Source organism: Aureococcus anophagefferens (genome assembly GCF_000186865.1).
Source record: "Aureococcus anophagefferens unplaced genomic scaffold AURANscaffold_9, whole genome shotgun sequence".
Lineage (NCBI taxonomy): Eukaryota > Pelagophyceae > Pelagomonadales > Pelagomonadaceae > Aureococcus > Aureococcus anophagefferens.
Window position 1 is genome coordinate 958,601 of NW_008705569.1, and position 15,677 is coordinate 974,277.

The 15,677-nt window shown below is 72.7% G+C and overlaps 7 protein-coding genes across 7 annotated transcripts; 3 read left to right on the plus strand and 4 right to left on the minus strand.

Annotated features, from left to right (window-relative positions):
* Window positions 1–321: 321 nt before the first annotated feature.
* AURANDRAFT_64229 (hypothetical protein) lies at window positions 322–3,041 on the minus strand (the record flags this gene model as incomplete). Its single annotated transcript, XM_009038823.1, has 4 exons — window positions 322–1,278; window positions 1,492–1,920; window positions 2,106–2,630; window positions 2,682–3,041. 4 exons carry the CDS (start codon window positions 3,039–3,041, stop codon window positions 322–324), a joined length of 2,271 nt encoding a protein of 756 aa, XP_009037071.1.
* A 325-nt stretch (window positions 3,042–3,366) lies between these two features.
* On the plus strand, window positions 3,367–4,305 carry AURANDRAFT_26326 (hypothetical protein; the record flags this gene model as incomplete). The annotated part of the gene is made up of 1 exon (XM_009038710.1): window positions 3,367–4,305. One exon carries the CDS (start codon window positions 3,367–3,369, stop codon window positions 4,303–4,305), a length of 939 nt encoding a protein of 312 aa, XP_009036958.1.
* A 186-nt stretch (window positions 4,306–4,491) lies between these two features.
* On the plus strand, window positions 4,492–6,429 carry AURANDRAFT_64230 (hypothetical protein; the record flags this gene model as incomplete). Its single annotated transcript, XM_009038711.1, has 1 exon — window positions 4,492–6,429. The coding sequence occupies one exon, from the start codon at window positions 4,492–4,494 to the stop codon at window positions 6,427–6,429; it is 1,938 nt and encodes a 645-aa protein (XP_009036959.1).
* A 383-nt stretch (window positions 6,430–6,812) lies between these two features.
* On the minus strand, window positions 6,813–7,028 carry AURANDRAFT_17150 (hypothetical protein; the record flags this gene model as incomplete). The annotated part of the gene is made up of 1 exon (XM_009038822.1): window positions 6,813–7,028. A coding segment is annotated over one exon (216 nt), but the record flags the coding sequence as incomplete, so codon positions are not given.
* Window positions 7,029–7,610: 582 nt separating this feature from the next.
* On the plus strand, window positions 7,611–8,186 carry AURANDRAFT_13525 (hypothetical protein; the record flags this gene model as incomplete). Its single annotated transcript, XM_009038712.1, has 1 exon — window positions 7,611–8,186. A coding segment is annotated over one exon (576 nt), but the record flags the coding sequence as incomplete, so codon positions are not given.
* Window positions 8,187–8,532: 346 nt separating this feature from the next.
* Window positions 8,533–11,855, minus strand: AURANDRAFT_64231 (hypothetical protein; the record flags this gene model as incomplete). Its single annotated transcript, XM_009038821.1, has 3 exons — window positions 8,533–9,080; window positions 9,208–9,851; window positions 10,810–11,855. 3 exons carry the CDS (start codon window positions 11,853–11,855, stop codon window positions 8,533–8,535), a joined length of 2,238 nt encoding a protein of 745 aa, XP_009037069.1.
* Window positions 11,856–13,382: 1,527 nt separating this feature from the next.
* AURANDRAFT_64232 (hypothetical protein) lies at window positions 13,383–14,977 on the minus strand (the record flags this gene model as incomplete). The annotated part of the gene is made up of 2 exons (XM_009038820.1): window positions 13,383–14,285; window positions 14,546–14,977. 2 exons carry the CDS (start codon window positions 14,975–14,977, stop codon window positions 13,383–13,385), a joined length of 1,335 nt encoding a protein of 444 aa, XP_009037068.1.
* Between the last annotated feature and the right edge of the window lie 700 nt (window positions 14,978–15,677).

Genomic DNA, 15,677 nt, shown 5'->3' on the forward strand with positions numbered 1-15,677 from the left:
TCGACCTCGCGACGAGCGACGACGCCAAGGCGGCCTTCGCGACCGAGCCGTCGGCGAAGCCGGAGGCCGCGCCCGACGTCGCCGTCGCGCCGGAGGTCGCCGCGCCGGTCGTCGCCGTCGCGCCGGAGGTCGTCGCCGCGCAAGAGGTCGCCACGCCGCCGGCCGCCGCGTCGCCCGCGCCGGTCGCCGCGCCGCCCGCGCCGCCCGCGGAGGACGCGCCCGCGCCGCTCGGCTACGGCGACGACCTCGACGACGAGGACCACGACGCGTTCTTGTAGGGTGTAACACGGGGGTGTCGCTTTTCCAGGAGGAGGGGGGGGGCTAGGACTGGGCGCCGAGGATGTCCGCCGTCGACTCCGCCGGGTAGGACTGGGCGCCGAGGATGTCCGTCGTCGACTCCGACGGGCCCGCGACGGCGGCGGGCGTCGTCGGTTCGCCGTCCGGCCCGTCGTACTTGTGCTGCGAGTGCATGACGTAGCTCGCCTCCACCGCCAGCGGCGCCAGCGGGTCGACGTAGAGTAAGGACGCGTTCGGGTTGCCGAGCCAGCCGGGCGCCGGCGGGCCGCCGCCGGCGCGGTTCGCCGCCGCGGCCTTGCGGTTGCGCGCGCAGCAGACGCAGCAGCCGATGACGCCGCCGAGGACGGCGACGACGATGATGACGATGGTGACGACGACGCCGATGGCGATCTTGGACGCCGCCTTGTTGGAGATGGAGTCCTCGCAGTAGCCGTAGGCGGAGCCGCACTTGGGGAAGTCGCTGTTGCGGTCGCAGCACCAGTACTCGCCGTCGTCCTCGCAGAGCCGCGGGTTCTCGTAGACCGCGCAGAAGATCTCCTCGATGACCGTCTCGACGGCGCCGTCGGCCGCGTCCTCGGCCTCGTCGACGGCGGCGTCGCGCGCCGCGTCCGCGCACGCCTGGGGCGTCCGCGCGCCGCAGTCGCCGCAGTCCGAGCCGCAGGGGCACGCGCTCTCCCCGGCGAAGCGCGTCGCGAAGCCGTCGTCGCACGCGCCGTCGTTCGCCGACGCGCACGTGTCCTCGCAGATCTCCGCGAGATCGTCGCCGGCGCAGATGCCCGTCCCGTCGGTGTAGACCTCCCGGACCTTGCTCCCGTCGGCGCACGTCACGCAGTCCGCGCGGCCGCTCGGATCGGCGGCGTAGCCGCAGGTCTCGCAGGTCGCGTGGCACGCGCACTCATCGGCGGAGATGGCGACGCCGGGGTCGCTGAAGCACTCGCCGCGCCCGCGGGCGAAGGCGGCGGCGAGGGCCGTGAGCGCGAGCTTGAGCATGGTGTTTTTTTACGACGACGCGTTGAGGCGTTTGGCGCGGCGCGAGGATGTGGGGGGGCGTGTTTTGAGAGCGGTGTGCTCCTCGCGCTCGCTTGGAAAACGTCCACAATCGTCCACAACTCGTGGCACAAGGATTTTCACTCTGCCAGTCTCTGGTGCGTCCCGCGCGCTTTCCCTTTAGTAGGTGGCCTCGGGGATGGAGACGCGGTAGTAGATGGCGACGGCGACGACGCCGACGCAGGTCGCGACGACGGCGGCCTCGGACGCGAGGCGCACCCAGCGGAGGGACCAGGGGCTCAGGTAGAGCGCGGACGCGAAGCCGCGGTCGTCGATGAGCTCGACCCACTCGCCGAGGGGCCAGTAGCCCCAGACGTCGTTGTAGCGGACGTACTTCTTCTTGCCGTGGCGCCGCGACTTGATGTGCTCGCCGCCGAAGACGACCATCGCGCCGAGCTCGGGCCGCTCGCTCGGCGCGAGCGGCGGCGCCGTCGCCCACGTCGCCGCGGAGTGGAGGTAGCGGCTCCGCGGCTGCCGTCCCGCCGTGAGGTCCGCCCACGTGTGCGTCGCGACGTCGAAGCGCCAGAGGTCGTCCTGGGCCTCGGCCGCGAGATCCGTCGTCTTGCCGCCCGTGACCTGGGCGGGAACAGGGTGATTCGACGTCGCTTCAACTTGGGTGTTCCAGAACACGCGTCGACGCGTCGAGACCGCTCCGAGAGATGATCGCTCGTCCAAAAATCAGCCGAAACGAGTGGAACACGACCGAGAGAGGAGCCTTTGAAGTGGGGAAGTTCGCACCCTTTTCCCGCCCCGCCCGCGACGTAGAGGCCGCCGTCGACGTAGGCCGCCGCGTGGTGGTCGCGCGCCTTCGGGCCGACGTCCGTCAGGGCCGGCGCCTCCTCCCAGGCGTCGCCGGCGACGTCGTAGAACCAGACGGAGTGCTGGTTGCCGCCGAAGTAGTCGTAGTCGCCGTCGTCCTCCTTGTGGCGGCCGCCGAAGACGGCGACGCGCCGGTCCACGGTCGTCGCCGTGTGGCCCCAGCGGCAGCCGTAGGCCGGCGTCGCGACCTCGCTCCAGGCGCCCGCGGCGACGTCGAAGGCCCACGCGTCGGAGAGGCACGTCTTGTGCTCGCGGCGGCCGCCGACGACGACGAGGCGGCCCGCGGCGGCCGCGGCGGCGTGGCCGCGCCGCTTCGGCGGCCAGGCCGCGCCCGCGTGGCTCGGCTTGACCTCCCGCCAGGCGTTCGACGCGTCGAGGGCCCAGAGGTCGTCGAAGTAGATCGACTTCGTGCCGCGCTCAACGTGGCCGCCGAAGATCCAGAGCTCGCCGTCGATGCCGTCGCCCGCCTGCGGGAGAGGCGCGGTTCTCATTCGCTCTCTCTCTCGCGCGCGCGCGACGGTGCGGCGCCGGCGGCGCGCGGACTTCCAGCGCGCGGCGGGCCGCTCGGCCCGGGGCAGCCCCGCGTCGACGCGCGTCCACCGCGCGCCGCGGCCCGACAGCGACAGGCGCCAGGCGTCGCCGACGTAGGCCATGCGGCCCCGGTTCAGCCGCTCGTCCTTGGCCTTGCCCGAGAAGAGCACGAGGTCGCCGCCGCCGACGGACGCGAAGACGGCGGCCTTGCGCCGGTAGGGCGTCGCCGCGCTCAGGTTCGTCGCGAAGCCGTAGTTCTCCGGCGCCAGCGGCAGCCGGTCCACGTAGCCCGACGCGCAGTGGATCAGGAGCAGGCACGCGCGGGCAGCCCGCGACGTCGCATCCATGCTTCTCTCTGAGTTGCGCCGGGCGGGAAGCAGGGTTCACTTTGAGTTCATCGTGCAGGCTCGCTGTTTCTGCCAGCTCCAGGAGTGGCTAGCCACTAGTCGACGTACATCGGCCGCACCGCGAGCCGCCGCGCCGTAAAGCCGCAGCCGCAAGTCGCCGCGAAGCCGCAGGGCCGCGCAGCCGCTCCGCGAAACCGGAAGGCCGCGCCGCAAAAGCCGCAAAGAGATGGTGGGCATGATCTCGTCGTCGCGCGTGCTCTTCGGGACGATGAACTTCGCCTGGAACCAGGCGTCGTCCTACGTCGACGTCGCAGTCGCGTCGGAGATGCTCCGCAAGTTTGCCGCCGCCGGCGGCACGAAGCTCGACACGGCGCGCATCTATGCTGGCGGCGCGACGGAACCCATGGTCGAGGCGGCGATGACGGCCGTGCCCGGCGACTGGAAGCTCGGCACGAAGGCGCACCCGTCGCAGGAGGGCGGCGTCGGCACGGCCGGCCTCGAGATGCAGCTTGCGGCGTCGAAGACGGCGATGGGCCACCGGCACTTCGCCGAGTACTACCTCCACCAGCCGGACCCGGAGCACGCGCTCCTGGAATCTCTGGAGGCGGCGACGGCGCTCCGCGACGCCGGCGCGTTCACGGCCCTCGGTATGTCGAACTATCACGCGTCGGAAGTCGCGCGGTGCTTCGACCTCTGCGAGAAGCACGGCTTCGCGAAGCCGACGGTGTACCAGGGCCTCTACAACCCGCTGAACCGCGCCGTCGAGGACGAGCTGCTGCCTCTACTCAAAGCGAACGGCTGCGCCTTCATCGCCTACAACCCGCTCGCCGCGGGCCTCCTCACCGGAGCGCACGCGTCCGTCGACGTCGTCGCCGAGGGCCGCTTCAAGGACAACCCGAACTACCTGCCGCGGTTCTATACTGCCGCCAACTTCGAGGCCGTCGGCGCGATCCGCGGTGCCTGCGACGCGGCCGGCGTGTCCATGGTCGCCGCGACCTACAAGTGGCTCCTCCGCCACTCGGCGCTCGGCGCCGACGACGGCGTGCTGCTGGGCGCGTCGACGCTCGCGCAGCTGGACGCGAATCTCGACGCGTGCCGCGAGGGCGGCGACGACCTGCCCGCGTCCGTCGTGGAGTCCCTGGACGGCGCGTGGGACATCACGCGCGACGGCGCGTTTCCCTACTGGCGCTCCTACTCCGCGGACATGCCCGGCCGCGACGGCCTCGATCCGGGCGCGTCCTACGACGCGGCGAAGAAGAAGTAACGACGAGTTGGAATCAGGGATTCGCATCGCCTCCTCGCGCGCCGAATTGCGCGCCGCAGCACGGCCCGAAGAGGCCTCCGAAGCCGCACGCCGACCGTGAAGGGCAAGAAGCAGCTGAGCACAGCCATGGCGATGCCAACACACGGGCGCCGTCGCAAGGCTTAGAGCGCTTTTGCAGCAATTAGGATGCTCGGCCGCTTCGCGCTGCGGTGCCGCGCCGCGGCGTCGCCGGCGCGCCGGTTCGCCTCCTCCGAGCAGCGCGCAACGTTGCTGGCGACGCAGGACGAGGTGAACACGCGGCTCGCGGCGCGGCGCGTCATGCGCCTCATGGCGTCCTTCGCGCGGCAGCGGACGCTGCGGCCCCTGACGCGGACGCTGCGGGACTTCGCGGACCGGAGCAGCCGCTTCCGCGCGTCGACGCTGCACGGCGCCGTCGAGCACCGGCTGTCGTGGGCCTTTGGCCGCGTGCGCCCGGCGCTCGACGACTTCCTGCGCCGCGAGGGCTTCGACGCCGACGACGCGCTCCTGGAGCGCGTCGCGACGGCGCCCTGGGCCGAGAGCTTCCGCGGGGACGCGGCGCGGCCGCCCGAGGCGTTCGACCCCCGGTGCCCGCGGCCGCCGGCCGCCGAGGAACTGTCGACGCTGACCCTGGGCTTCGCGGCGTGCCTGCCGCCGCGGCGCACGGCGGAGGCGTCGCCCATGCGCGCGCGGCGAAAACGGAGCAAGCGGCGCAGGGACGCCGCCGCGGCCGACGGCGGCGGGAAGCCGCCGAGGTTTCCCAAGGCGGCCGCGCGCGCGGCGCTCGCGCCCGTCGTCGGGGCCGTCGGCGGCGGGTCCGCCGCGGCCGCCGTCGCGGCCGCCGCGGGCCCGCCCGCGGCCGCGGAGGCCGCCGTGGAGCGCGCGGCCGGCGAGCTCGGCTGCGGCGTCGCGGCCGTCCTCGAGGCCGTCGCGGACGCGGAGCAGGTCGCGGCGCTCGCCGCGGCGACGTGCCCGCCCATCGCGCGCCAGAAGCTCGAGGCCGCGCTCGCGCGGGAGCGCGGCGGCGCGGCCCAGTGCGTCGCCGCGCTCGGCGTCCACGCGGCGCTCGGCGCGGGCGAGCTCCTCCTCGAGCTCTGGCGCAAGCGGCCGCCGCCGATCGACGCCGAGGCCGCGGCGGAGCGCGTCGACGACCTCGCGGCGGCGGAGGCCGCGCTCCAGGCCGCGGCCGCGGACTGGGCGTCGCTCGAAAACGCGGGCGTCGACGCGCTGGTCAAGCTGAGGCCCCACTTCCTCCAGGCCGACGCGCGGCGCCGGGGGTTGCGGTCGCTCGCGCGGTCCGCGGGCGGCGCCTTCGACTTCGACTTTGCCCCCGGCGACGAGGCGCCCGCGGCGCCGGCGCGCGACGACGACGACGACGCGAGCTGGGTCGGGCGGAAGAACCGGCGCGCCGCGGACATGCCCGGGTCCATCGTCCAGCTCGCCGTCGCCGAGGCGCGCGGGCGCCGCCTCGCGCCCGACGACCCGGACGCGCGGCTCGCGCTGCGGCGGACCGTGTTCCTGGACAACCTGCCGCCGGACGCGTCGGAGCGCGAGCTCGCGGGCATGCTCGCGCGCGCGGGGACCGTCGCGCGCGTCGAGCTCTTCGGCGCGGCGCCGGAGGACGCGGACTTGGGCGACGGCGCGCGGCGGCGGAAGAAGAAGCCGGGCGAGCGCGCGCCCTACCGCCTGCGGCTGTCCGTGGCGCACCGGAGCCCGACGTGCGCTTTGGTGACGTTCGACGCTCAAAGCGGCGCGGACGCGGCGCTGGACCAGGCGCTGCGCGTCTTCGGCGTCGTCGTGCGGAAGCGCGCGTGCCGCACGCGGCCGGCGAGCGACGTGCGGTCCATCTACATCCACCGGCTCCCGCCGAACGTCTCGGAGCGCGAGCTGCTCGACGACCTCGGCGAGTGCCTCGCGCCGGACCTCCAGCTCCGGCTCTGGCGCACGGACCCGCTGGACCCGCCGGACCGCGCGCGGCTCCGCTTCAAGTCCCACGACCTCGCGCGACTCGCCTGGCGCCGCCTCGAGGACGAGAGCCCCTTCGCGGACAACCTCTCCTGGACGCCGACCGCGCCGCTCCGCGCCGCGAAGGCGGCGAGTCGATAACGACGCGAGCGGCCTTCGTCGAGGGAGCGTCCGCCGGCCCTACGGGTCCCGCGGGATGTGTTAAACAAACGATAGTTAAACGGCGCTTCAACTTCCGAACCGTGCGGCACCCACTACTGACCAGGGCCGGCGCCACCGGGATCCCGGCGGCGATCCGTTTCGGGTCCGCGGAAGGGTTCTGGCACGTGGTTTGGGTCGCCTCCTAAGGCGCTGCCGCTCGAAAGCGACGGCGCAGGCGAAGCTCGAGGCGCGGTGGAGCAGGCGAAGCTCGAGGCGCGGTTACTAAGTACGCGCGCGCGTAGCGCCGCCTACATCTTGAAGAAGTCCGCGTCCTCGTCGGCCTCCTGAGCGAGCTGCTTGTCCGTCTTCGTTATCCTCTCGAGGAAGGCCATGAGCTGGGCCTTCGTTTTGTACTGGAGCGTCGCCTCCTGGAGCTCCGTGCGGCCCTTGTGGTTGAGGATCGCGATCGTGCGGGCGTCGGTGACGCCCGCGTTCTTCGCGAAGGCCGCCTTGACGACGCCGCGGGCCTCCGTGACCGTCATGTCCACGTCGTAGATCGTGAGCACCGTCGGCACCTGGCGGCAGATGTCGCGGAAGAGCATGCGCGTCGAGCTCGTCCCGACCTTCGACTGGGTCTGTTTCAGGGCGCGGAGGGCCATCGCGTCGGCGGCGCGGCGGCGGGAGCGGGGCGCGGGCGGCGGCGGGAGCGGCGGGGCCGGGGACCGGGTGCTGGCGGCGGCGGCGCGGCGGGGGCGGCAGCGGCGGCGGTGGCCTCGATTGGCGCGCGTCGAGGAGGCGTCGTCGAGCCGCGCTTCGCCACAAATCCGCCACTGGCGTCGTCCGCTGCCACCGAGCCGTGCATGCTCGACGGCATCTCGAACGGCATCGCGAAGGCCCTCAACTGCCTCTTCCCGCACCCGTCGCTGTCGCCGCGCGACGACGGCGACGCCATGGCGGACTTTGAGCACAACCCGCTCGCCGACATGATGCAGGGCCTCATGAACGGCAACATCTGGGACATGCCCATGGTGCAGCAGGTCATCTTCCCGAGCCGCCAGGCGTCGGCCGAGTTCCCCGGCGCGACGTCGGGCCCGAAGCGCGACGGCGCCGTCGACGTCGCGCCGGGCGTCGCGGTCGGATTCCGCGCGTACGTGCCGCGCGAGGGCTGCGACAGGGTCGCGCTCCACTTCCACGGCAACGCCGAGGTCTGCGGCGAGGCCGACGACATCGCGCCCGTGTTCCACGCCGCGGGCTTCGCGCTCGTGTCCGTCGACTACCGGGGCTACGGCTGGTCGACGGGGTCGCCCGGCGTGACGCACCTCTGCGGCGACGCGGACGCGGTCCTCGACTTCCTCGTCAAAGGCGGCGTGCCGGGCATCGCCGAGGGCTGCAAGGTCGTCGCCTGGGGCCGGTCCATCGGCGCGCTGTCCGCCGTGCACCTAGCGGCGTCGCGCGCGGCGTCCATCCACGGCCTCGTCGTCGACTCCGGGCTCATGTCCATCGCGTCGCTGCCCATGGTGAAGCAGCTCGCGGCGACCATGGGCGCCGGCGAGATGCTCGGTGGCCTCAAGGACCCGACGGCCGCCCCTTTTGGATCTACGACGCTCCGGAAGGCGCAGACCGTCGGCTGCCCGTCGCTCGTGCTCCACGGCGACCGCGACGACATCGTCCCCGCGTCCCAGGGCCTCAGCTGCTTCAACGCCCTCGGCGCGCCCGACAAGGTCCACGAGCGCTTCGCCGCCGCGGGCCACAACGACGTCTTGGCGACGGAGCTCGCGCGCTGGTCCGCGGCCGTCGCCGCTCTATTGGCCAAGGCCGCGGCCTTCGAGAACAGCCACCCGGCGCGCGCGGCCGTCGAGACCCACGCGCTCAGCGCGGAGAAGTTCAACGGCAAGAAGGGCGTCGTCGTCGCGCCCGCGAAGGTCGACGCGGGCGCGCCGCCGCGCGCGCGCGTCCAGTTCGAGGACGCGGCCATGGGCGAGAAGGCCATCAAGCTCGCGAACCTCGCCGTCGTCGACCGCGCGCCCTACCTCGCCTAACGATTTTCAGGCGGTTGGAGCCCAAGTTGAAGCGGCGTTTAACATATCCCGCCGGCGGGATATGTTATTCCAGCTGACCCGCGGCGGCCGCGATGTCCGGGCACGAGAGGAACCGCGTCGACGGCGGCGCGTCCGCCGCGTCGCCGACGAGGAACGCGGAGAAGGTGCCCGACCCGAAGCGCCAGACGTGGGTCGCCCGCCGGCAGAGGGCCGCCTCGACGGCGGCGCAGTCGGGCCCGGGCACCGCGCCCGGTGCGCCGCAGTAGCCCGCGGACCGCGGCAGCGCGGCCCGGAGGAGCCGCTCGCCCCGGGACCGCCACTCGCGGAAGTGCTCGGACCCCTGGTTCGACGGCGTGCCGTGGGCCGCCGACGTGTCCGTGAGGAGCAGCAGCCCGCCGCCGCCCCGTGACGCGAGCGCCGCGGCGCCCGCGACGCACGCCTCCATGTAGGGCGACGCGAAGGGCTCGGCCTCGTCGCCCGTCGCGGCCCACTGGGACCGCTTCTCCCGCCCCGTCGCCGCGCTCGCGAGCTTCTCCGCGCGAACGTGGGCGCAGGCGTAGGCCGCCGGCAGCGCGCCGGACCGGAGGAACGCGTCCGCGGCGCGCTCCCAGCCTGGGCAGCAAAGGGTGATTCAACGTCGCTTCAACGTGAGTGTTCCGCGCGCGCGCGTTCCGGAAACAGCACCCACGCTTCGAGACCGTTCCGAGAGATGATCGCTCGTCCAAAGATCAGCCGAAACGAGTGGAAAGCGGCCGAGATCGAAGCCTTTGAAGTTGGGAATTTCGCACCCTTTTGCTGCCCTGCTCCCAGCGATCCGCGAGCCGCGGCCACGCGCGCGCGTCGCGCGCGGCGGCCGCGTCGTGGCAGCCGCCGCGGGCCGCGAAGGCGTCGCCGAAGAGGGGCGACGACGCGTCGCCGAGGCCCACGACCTTCTGCGACCAGTTGGTGACGACGACGGCGTCGGTTCGCCACCGGTCGCCGCCGAGCGCGCGCCGCGCGGACGCGAGCAGCGTCAGCGACGCGCAGGCGAAGGTCGCCTTGAGGGCCACGAGCGGCCGCGACCGCTTGCCGCAGCCCGACGGCACGACGTCGCCGACCGCGGTCCGCGGCGTCCCCAGCTGCAGCGCGACGGGCGGTTTTCCGTGCTCCGCGCGGAACTCGCGGTAATTTAGGACCCGCAGGCAGGGCCAGCGTTTCGCCAGGTCCGCGACGTCGAAGTAGCGCTCGAGGTCGTGGAACCCCGCCTCGGGCAGGCCGACGAAGGCCGGCTCGCCGAAGCGGGCGAAGGGCAGCACCGCCGTGCGGTTCGTGAACGCCGCGACCTGGAGGAAGGCCAGCAGCTGGTGCTGCGTCGCCGACGCGAAGGCCTGCTTGTGGAAGGCGCTGACCAAGAGGTAGCCCGCGGGCATTGTCGCCGCGTGATGCGCAGGCTCTCCCGCGGCTTATGCGCAGCCCATCGTCCTTGATAAGATCAAGCACCCAGACCGAAGCATCAGTGAACCTCGTTGAGCTCTGCCGGCATGATGTACGTCCGAGCATTCGCAGCGCTCGTCGTTTGCGACGCGCTCGTCGCGCCAGCTGTGACGACGCGTCGCGCGTCATCGCTGCGCGCCTACAAGACGCCGGACCTCGTCTCCGTCTTCGCGCGCCTCGCCGAGACGACCTGCGTCTCCGAGGACGGCAGGACGCAGACGGCCAAGGCCGGCAAGTGGATCCCGGCCTACGCGAAGCGCGGTGACCACGTGCCCGCGTGGGTCGGCGCGCTCTTCCCGGACGGCGCGACGGACGTCGGCTTCGACGCGTTCCACGCGGCGCTGCGCGCGCTGCCCTACGCCGCGCCGCTCGCCGCGCCTCCCAGCGAGGCCGCCCGGGCGTCCGTGAGCGCCGACGCCGCGCGCGCCTTCTGGGCCGTCGCCGGCGGCGGCGAGTCGCTCGCGCTCGAGGCCTGCGTCGCGGCGCTCGAGGGCATGGCGCCGGAGGGCGACGGCGCCATGTGGGACGACTACGCGGACGCGTGCAACGACGTCGACGTCGAGCGCGTGACGGACGTCGCGCAGGTCAGCTTCGCCGAGGCCGACTGGGACGACAGCCTCAAGGACGCGGGCAGCGCGCAGCTCCTCGGCGACGTCGGCGCCGCGCCGCCGCCGCCGCCGCCGGGCGCGGGCGCGCCGCCGCCGCCGCCGCCGCCGCCGCCGGGGGAGGTGCGCACGGCCGGCGGGCTGATCCTGCCCTAGGCGCGACCCGTAAGGAGACACAACAGGACTTACCCAGTCCGGGACTTGGGGACGCGCGAGGGGACGACGGGGCGCGCGAGGAGCGCGGCGGCGCGAGGCCGGGCTACTCGCCCGTGAAGAAGTCCGTGGCGACCGTGTGCGGCGAGGAGGCGCAGCCGTGCTTGTCGTCGTCCTCGTCCATGGGCGCGGCGCCGTCGTCGTCGCGGATGCACATGCGGATCTCCTCGTCCGCGGAGTCGTCGTCGTCGCGGTCGTCGTCGTCATCGTCGTCCGTGAAGGACGCCTCGCCGTCGGAGATGTTCGCGTCGGCGAGGTCGAGGTCGTCGTCGCGGCGCGCCGGCGCCGGCGCCGGCGCCGCGGTCGCGGACCGCGCCGCCGCGGCCGCGGCGCGGCCGCCGAGGCCCAGGAGGCACACGCCGCACTCGAGCAGGTCCGCGGCGCCGTAGGCGAAGCCGCAGGCCTTGACGCGCGTCGTCCAGAGCTCGACGTCCTCGACGGGGCAGCCCGCCTGGCGGAAGCCGCACATGACGGACGCGACGGCCAACGTCGCCGCGGCGAAGCCGCGGAGCTCGTCGTGGACGACGGACAGGTCCACGAAGGCCTTGGCCTCGGCCCGCACGCGGTCCGCGAGGCGGCCCGGGGCCTCGCGGCCGTCGTCGACGAGGCGCAGGAGCAGGTCGACGAACGCGTGCACCGTCGGCGCGTTCAGGCGCCACTCGAGCGCGCGGAGCAGCTCCAATTCCATGAGGCGGATGTCGTCGCGCTCGAAGAGGCCGCTGGAAAGCACCACGAGGTCGTTGAGCGTGATGGGCTTGCGCTCCTCGACCTTGGCGGCGAGGAGGAGCGCGGTCACCGCGATCAGCTGGTACTGCGCGGCGCCGCAGTCCCGCCGCGCGGTGCACCGGTCGAGGAAGTTGGCCGCGAGGCCCACCGTGTGGCCCGCGAGGTCGAAGCTCTCGCCCATCTGGCAGAACCAGTGCGTGATCTTCGCCCGCGTCGACGGGCCGCCGCACCCGCTACACGACGCCGCCGGCGACGGGCCACCGGGGGCGTAGGCCGCCTCGGCCTCGCCCATGCGCCGCAGGCGGAGGATGGCGGCGTCGACGGTGAGGTGCTCGCCCATGTCCAGGTGCTCCGGGGACGGTTTCGTCATGCCGGCAGCCGGCGGCGACGGCGGTTCAAAAGGGGAGCGGTATGATGAGGATCGATGGCGACGGCTCGTGCGGGGCTGCAATTCGAATGGTTCAATTTGCTTCAAGTTGGTTTAAGGTGACGTTCAATTGCATAGCATGCACGATGGCTGCCCTCGACGCGCTCTCCTGCGGCGTCGATTCGGCGGTGGCCTCCGACGACATGGTGGGCAGCGATGAACACTTGCCGCGGACGCGGCGCGCCGTCGAGGAAGGCATCGCGGCCGGCCTCCACTTCGGCGCGCAGGTCAGCGTCTTCAAAGACGGCGTCGAGGTCGGCGACCTCGCCGTCGGCCGCCGGGGCCCCGACGGCGGACCGATGACGTCCGACGCGATCCTGCCCTGGTGGTCGAGCGTGAAGCCGTGCCTCGCGGTGCTCGCCGGCCTCGCCGTCGACCGCGGCCACCTGCGGTCCCTCCGCGACCCCGTGTCGCGGTACGTGCCCGAGTTCGCCGCCGGCGGCAAGGCGGCCATCACCATCGAGGACGTGCTCACGCACGCCGCGGGCCTCGTCTGCGCCGGCGCCGCCGAGAGCCACCGCGGCGAGCCCTGGGACGTCGTCGTCGCCGCGACCTGCAAAGCCGCGCCGGAGTGGGCGCCGATCGGCGCGAAGAACGGCTACCAGATGGGCGGCGCGTTCCACTGCGTCGCCGAGGCCGTCCGCCGCGCGTGGCCCGGCGGCCGCTCCTACGGCGAGCTCCTCCGGCGCGAGGTCTTCGAGCCGGTCGGCGCTACCGGCTGCTTCTGCGGCGTGCCCTTCGAGATGGCCGGCTGCGGCGAAATGCCCGCCGCGGGCGGCGGCGCCTTCGCGGGGACCTTCGAGCTCTCGGGCGGTTCCGCCGTCGACGACGGCTCCCGGAGCCTCCGGGCCCTCCTGTCCGAGGACCCCGCGGGCGCGGGCCGCGGCCCCGCGCGGGGCCTCGCGGCGCTCTACCGCCGGCTGCTCCTGGACGCGACCGACGGCGACGTGCCCGGGCGGCTGCTCGAGGCCGCGACGGCGCGGCGCATGGGGGAGGCGGTCCACCCGTCGACCTTCGACGTCGTCCAGGGCTGTGTGGAATTCAACCACTGGCTTGGGTGGTCCCGACCAAACTTGAGAATTCTCTAGCTCGGTCAAATCGAAGTCGATTCGGCTGATTTTTGGACGAATCGATTGCTCTCGTCGAGTGCTCGAGGCACAGCCGAAGAGCTTGCGTCGAAACTGTCGCATATGCGCACATTGAATTCCACACAGGTCCAGGGCCTCGAGCTCGACGTCGGTCGAGCCATGTACGCGCGGCCCAACTTCGGCGGCCCCTACGCGTCGCCGGCGAGCTTCGGCCACGGCGGCTCGCGGAGCTCGTTCGGCTTCGGCGACCCGGCGGTCGGCCTCGCCGTGGGCGTCATCTTCGACGGCCGGCCGGACGCGGACGCGCACCGCGCGAGGTGCCGGTCCGTCATGGCCGCGCTCTACGAGGACCTCGGGCTTACTACTACGTGACGTAGCGCCCTCACACGGGCGACTGGAGGAGGTTGTGGCAGTTGTCCACGAGGGACTTGAACTCGGCCGTGCCCTTGATGAGGTCGTAGTCGTCGAGCTTCCAGACGAAGCGGATGGGGATGCGGTCCGGGTCGTGGCCGAGGTAGCTCAGCTCGCCGCAGTAGACGTAGCCCTGGCCCTCGTCGCGGCAGAAGAGGAGCACGGGCGTCTCCTCGAAGGTCGACGTCTCGCCGGTCTCGTCGTCCTCGACGACGCCGCCGTCGCAGTTGATCAAGCGCTGGACCACGGGCGTGCCCTCCCATTGCCGGGGCTGCGCGAACCACGTGATCTCCGTGCCGCCGCCGACGAAGGAGTTCTTGTAGCCCTCGCCGTAGACGTTGACGAAGAGCATGACGCAGTTGCGCCACTCCTGGATGCCCGACATGCGGCTGAACGTCGGCGGCCCGCCGGCCGACGCCGCCTCCATGACCGCCCGCTTCACCTGGCCGCCCATCGGCGGGATGATCTTGCCGAGGTAGCGCTCGCGCAGGCCGTCCAAGTCGACGTCTAAATTCTTGATGGACGACGGGTTCGCGGGCGGCGCGTAGGCCTCCGTCTTCGCCCGCTTGCGCCGGCCGCCGGGCGCGGCGACGCGGCCCTCGTCGTCGACCTCGGCGTCGAGCGCGCGCGCGGCCGACCCCGTGGGCTCCTTGTACTCCGGCGCGGGCAGCTTCGCCGCGCGCAGGGACCGCCGCGTCGGCGGCGCGCCCTTGGGCCGCACGGCGCGCTTCTGCGTGCGCGCCGTCGGCGCCTGCTTGCCCAGGGCCGCCATGGTGTGCGCCGCGACGTCGAGGCCGAGGCGCTTGAGCTCCGCCGCGTTGCGCAAGATGTTCGCCACGCGCAGCTGCTCGTACTCGCTCAGGGCGGGGGCGGCCTCGGCCATCGTGTTGGTGGTGGCCGCGCACGCGCAGGCCGTCGGGATGCCGGTCCGTGCCGGTCCCGACTCCCGGAGTCCCGCCGATGGAGTCGACATGTTGAAGTCTCGTTGCCGCAGTATAAGTGGCTCGCCAAACTTCTCGCCAAATGGAGCCCGGCACGTCTTCGCCTCGTTGCTCTAGCATTAGCCCCGGCTCCTCGATCCTCTCAGTCGCGCTTCGCGGGCGCCTTGCTCGATGCGGCGATCTTGTTGAGGACCAGCGCGATCGAGACGAGGTAGGGCCCCTCGACGCCAAAGTAGGCGACGAGGTTCTGCGGCGGCGCATGCGAGAGGAACTCCATCGCGTGGTAGAACAGGAGCGCGTTCAGCTTCGCCCCCAGGAACAGGAGGATGGGCACGCGAAACCGCTTCTCCTTCCAGCCGTCCGTCAGGCACGCGAGCGCGATGATCGCGTAGAACGGGAGGAAGCCGTACGCGCTGAAGCACGTCGCGAGGCGCATCCACTCCGGCCGCTCGAGGAAGAGCGGGTTGTTCGCCTCGCAGAAGTCGACGGTCTCCTGGCAGAGGAAGCACGTCGACTCGCGCGTGATGGGCGCGTGGCAGTAGCTCCGCTCGACGGTGACGTTCATGAGCATGAAGTAGCACATGAGCAGGAAGACGAGGCCGTCGAGCAGGCGCGCGCTACCCATGGTGCCGCGGCGCGCGTCGCGTGCAAGTAAGACGTGTGGCTGCCTTTTTGAGGCGGCTCTGCGCGCGCGCGAGGAGCGGCAAGCTCGCACAGTGCTCGAGCTGAGCTTTCTATAGAACAAAAGCGGATGGTCGAGCACACCCACGATTGAGGCGGCTGTGCGGGCGCGCGAGGAGCGGCAAGCCCGGCGCAAGAGAAGCTTTTGCCACAAAAATCTTCAAACACGAGTTCAAACACCAGCGTTTTTGCACGATGATCGAGCCCTCCGGGCACCTAGCGGCGCACCTGGCCGCTGAGAACGCCGCAGCGAAGCCGCTGACCCTCTATGATCATGTGCGCTGGCTCATAGCAGCCATGTTCGCCTGGCTCACCCGCAATTTGCGGCGCATCGTGCCGCCCAGCCCGCCACCGCACGCCCAGCTCGCCGCGGCCTGCGGCGCGCTCGGCCTGCCGCCGCCGCCGACGACGAAGCGGCGCGCGAAGACGGCGCGCCTCGCCGGCGCGCGGCGGGTCGCGGAGGCGGGCGCGCGGTTCCGCGACGGCGCCCTCGCCGCGAGCCGCCATCGCGCGACCGTCGCCGCGCTGGACCTGGGCCTCGCGTCGGCGCGGGCGGCGCCGCACCTCGACGCGCTGCCGTTGACGCGCGCCGCCCGCGCGGCGGGCGACGCGCGGGGCTACGTCGCCGCGCGGCGGCGCCGGGA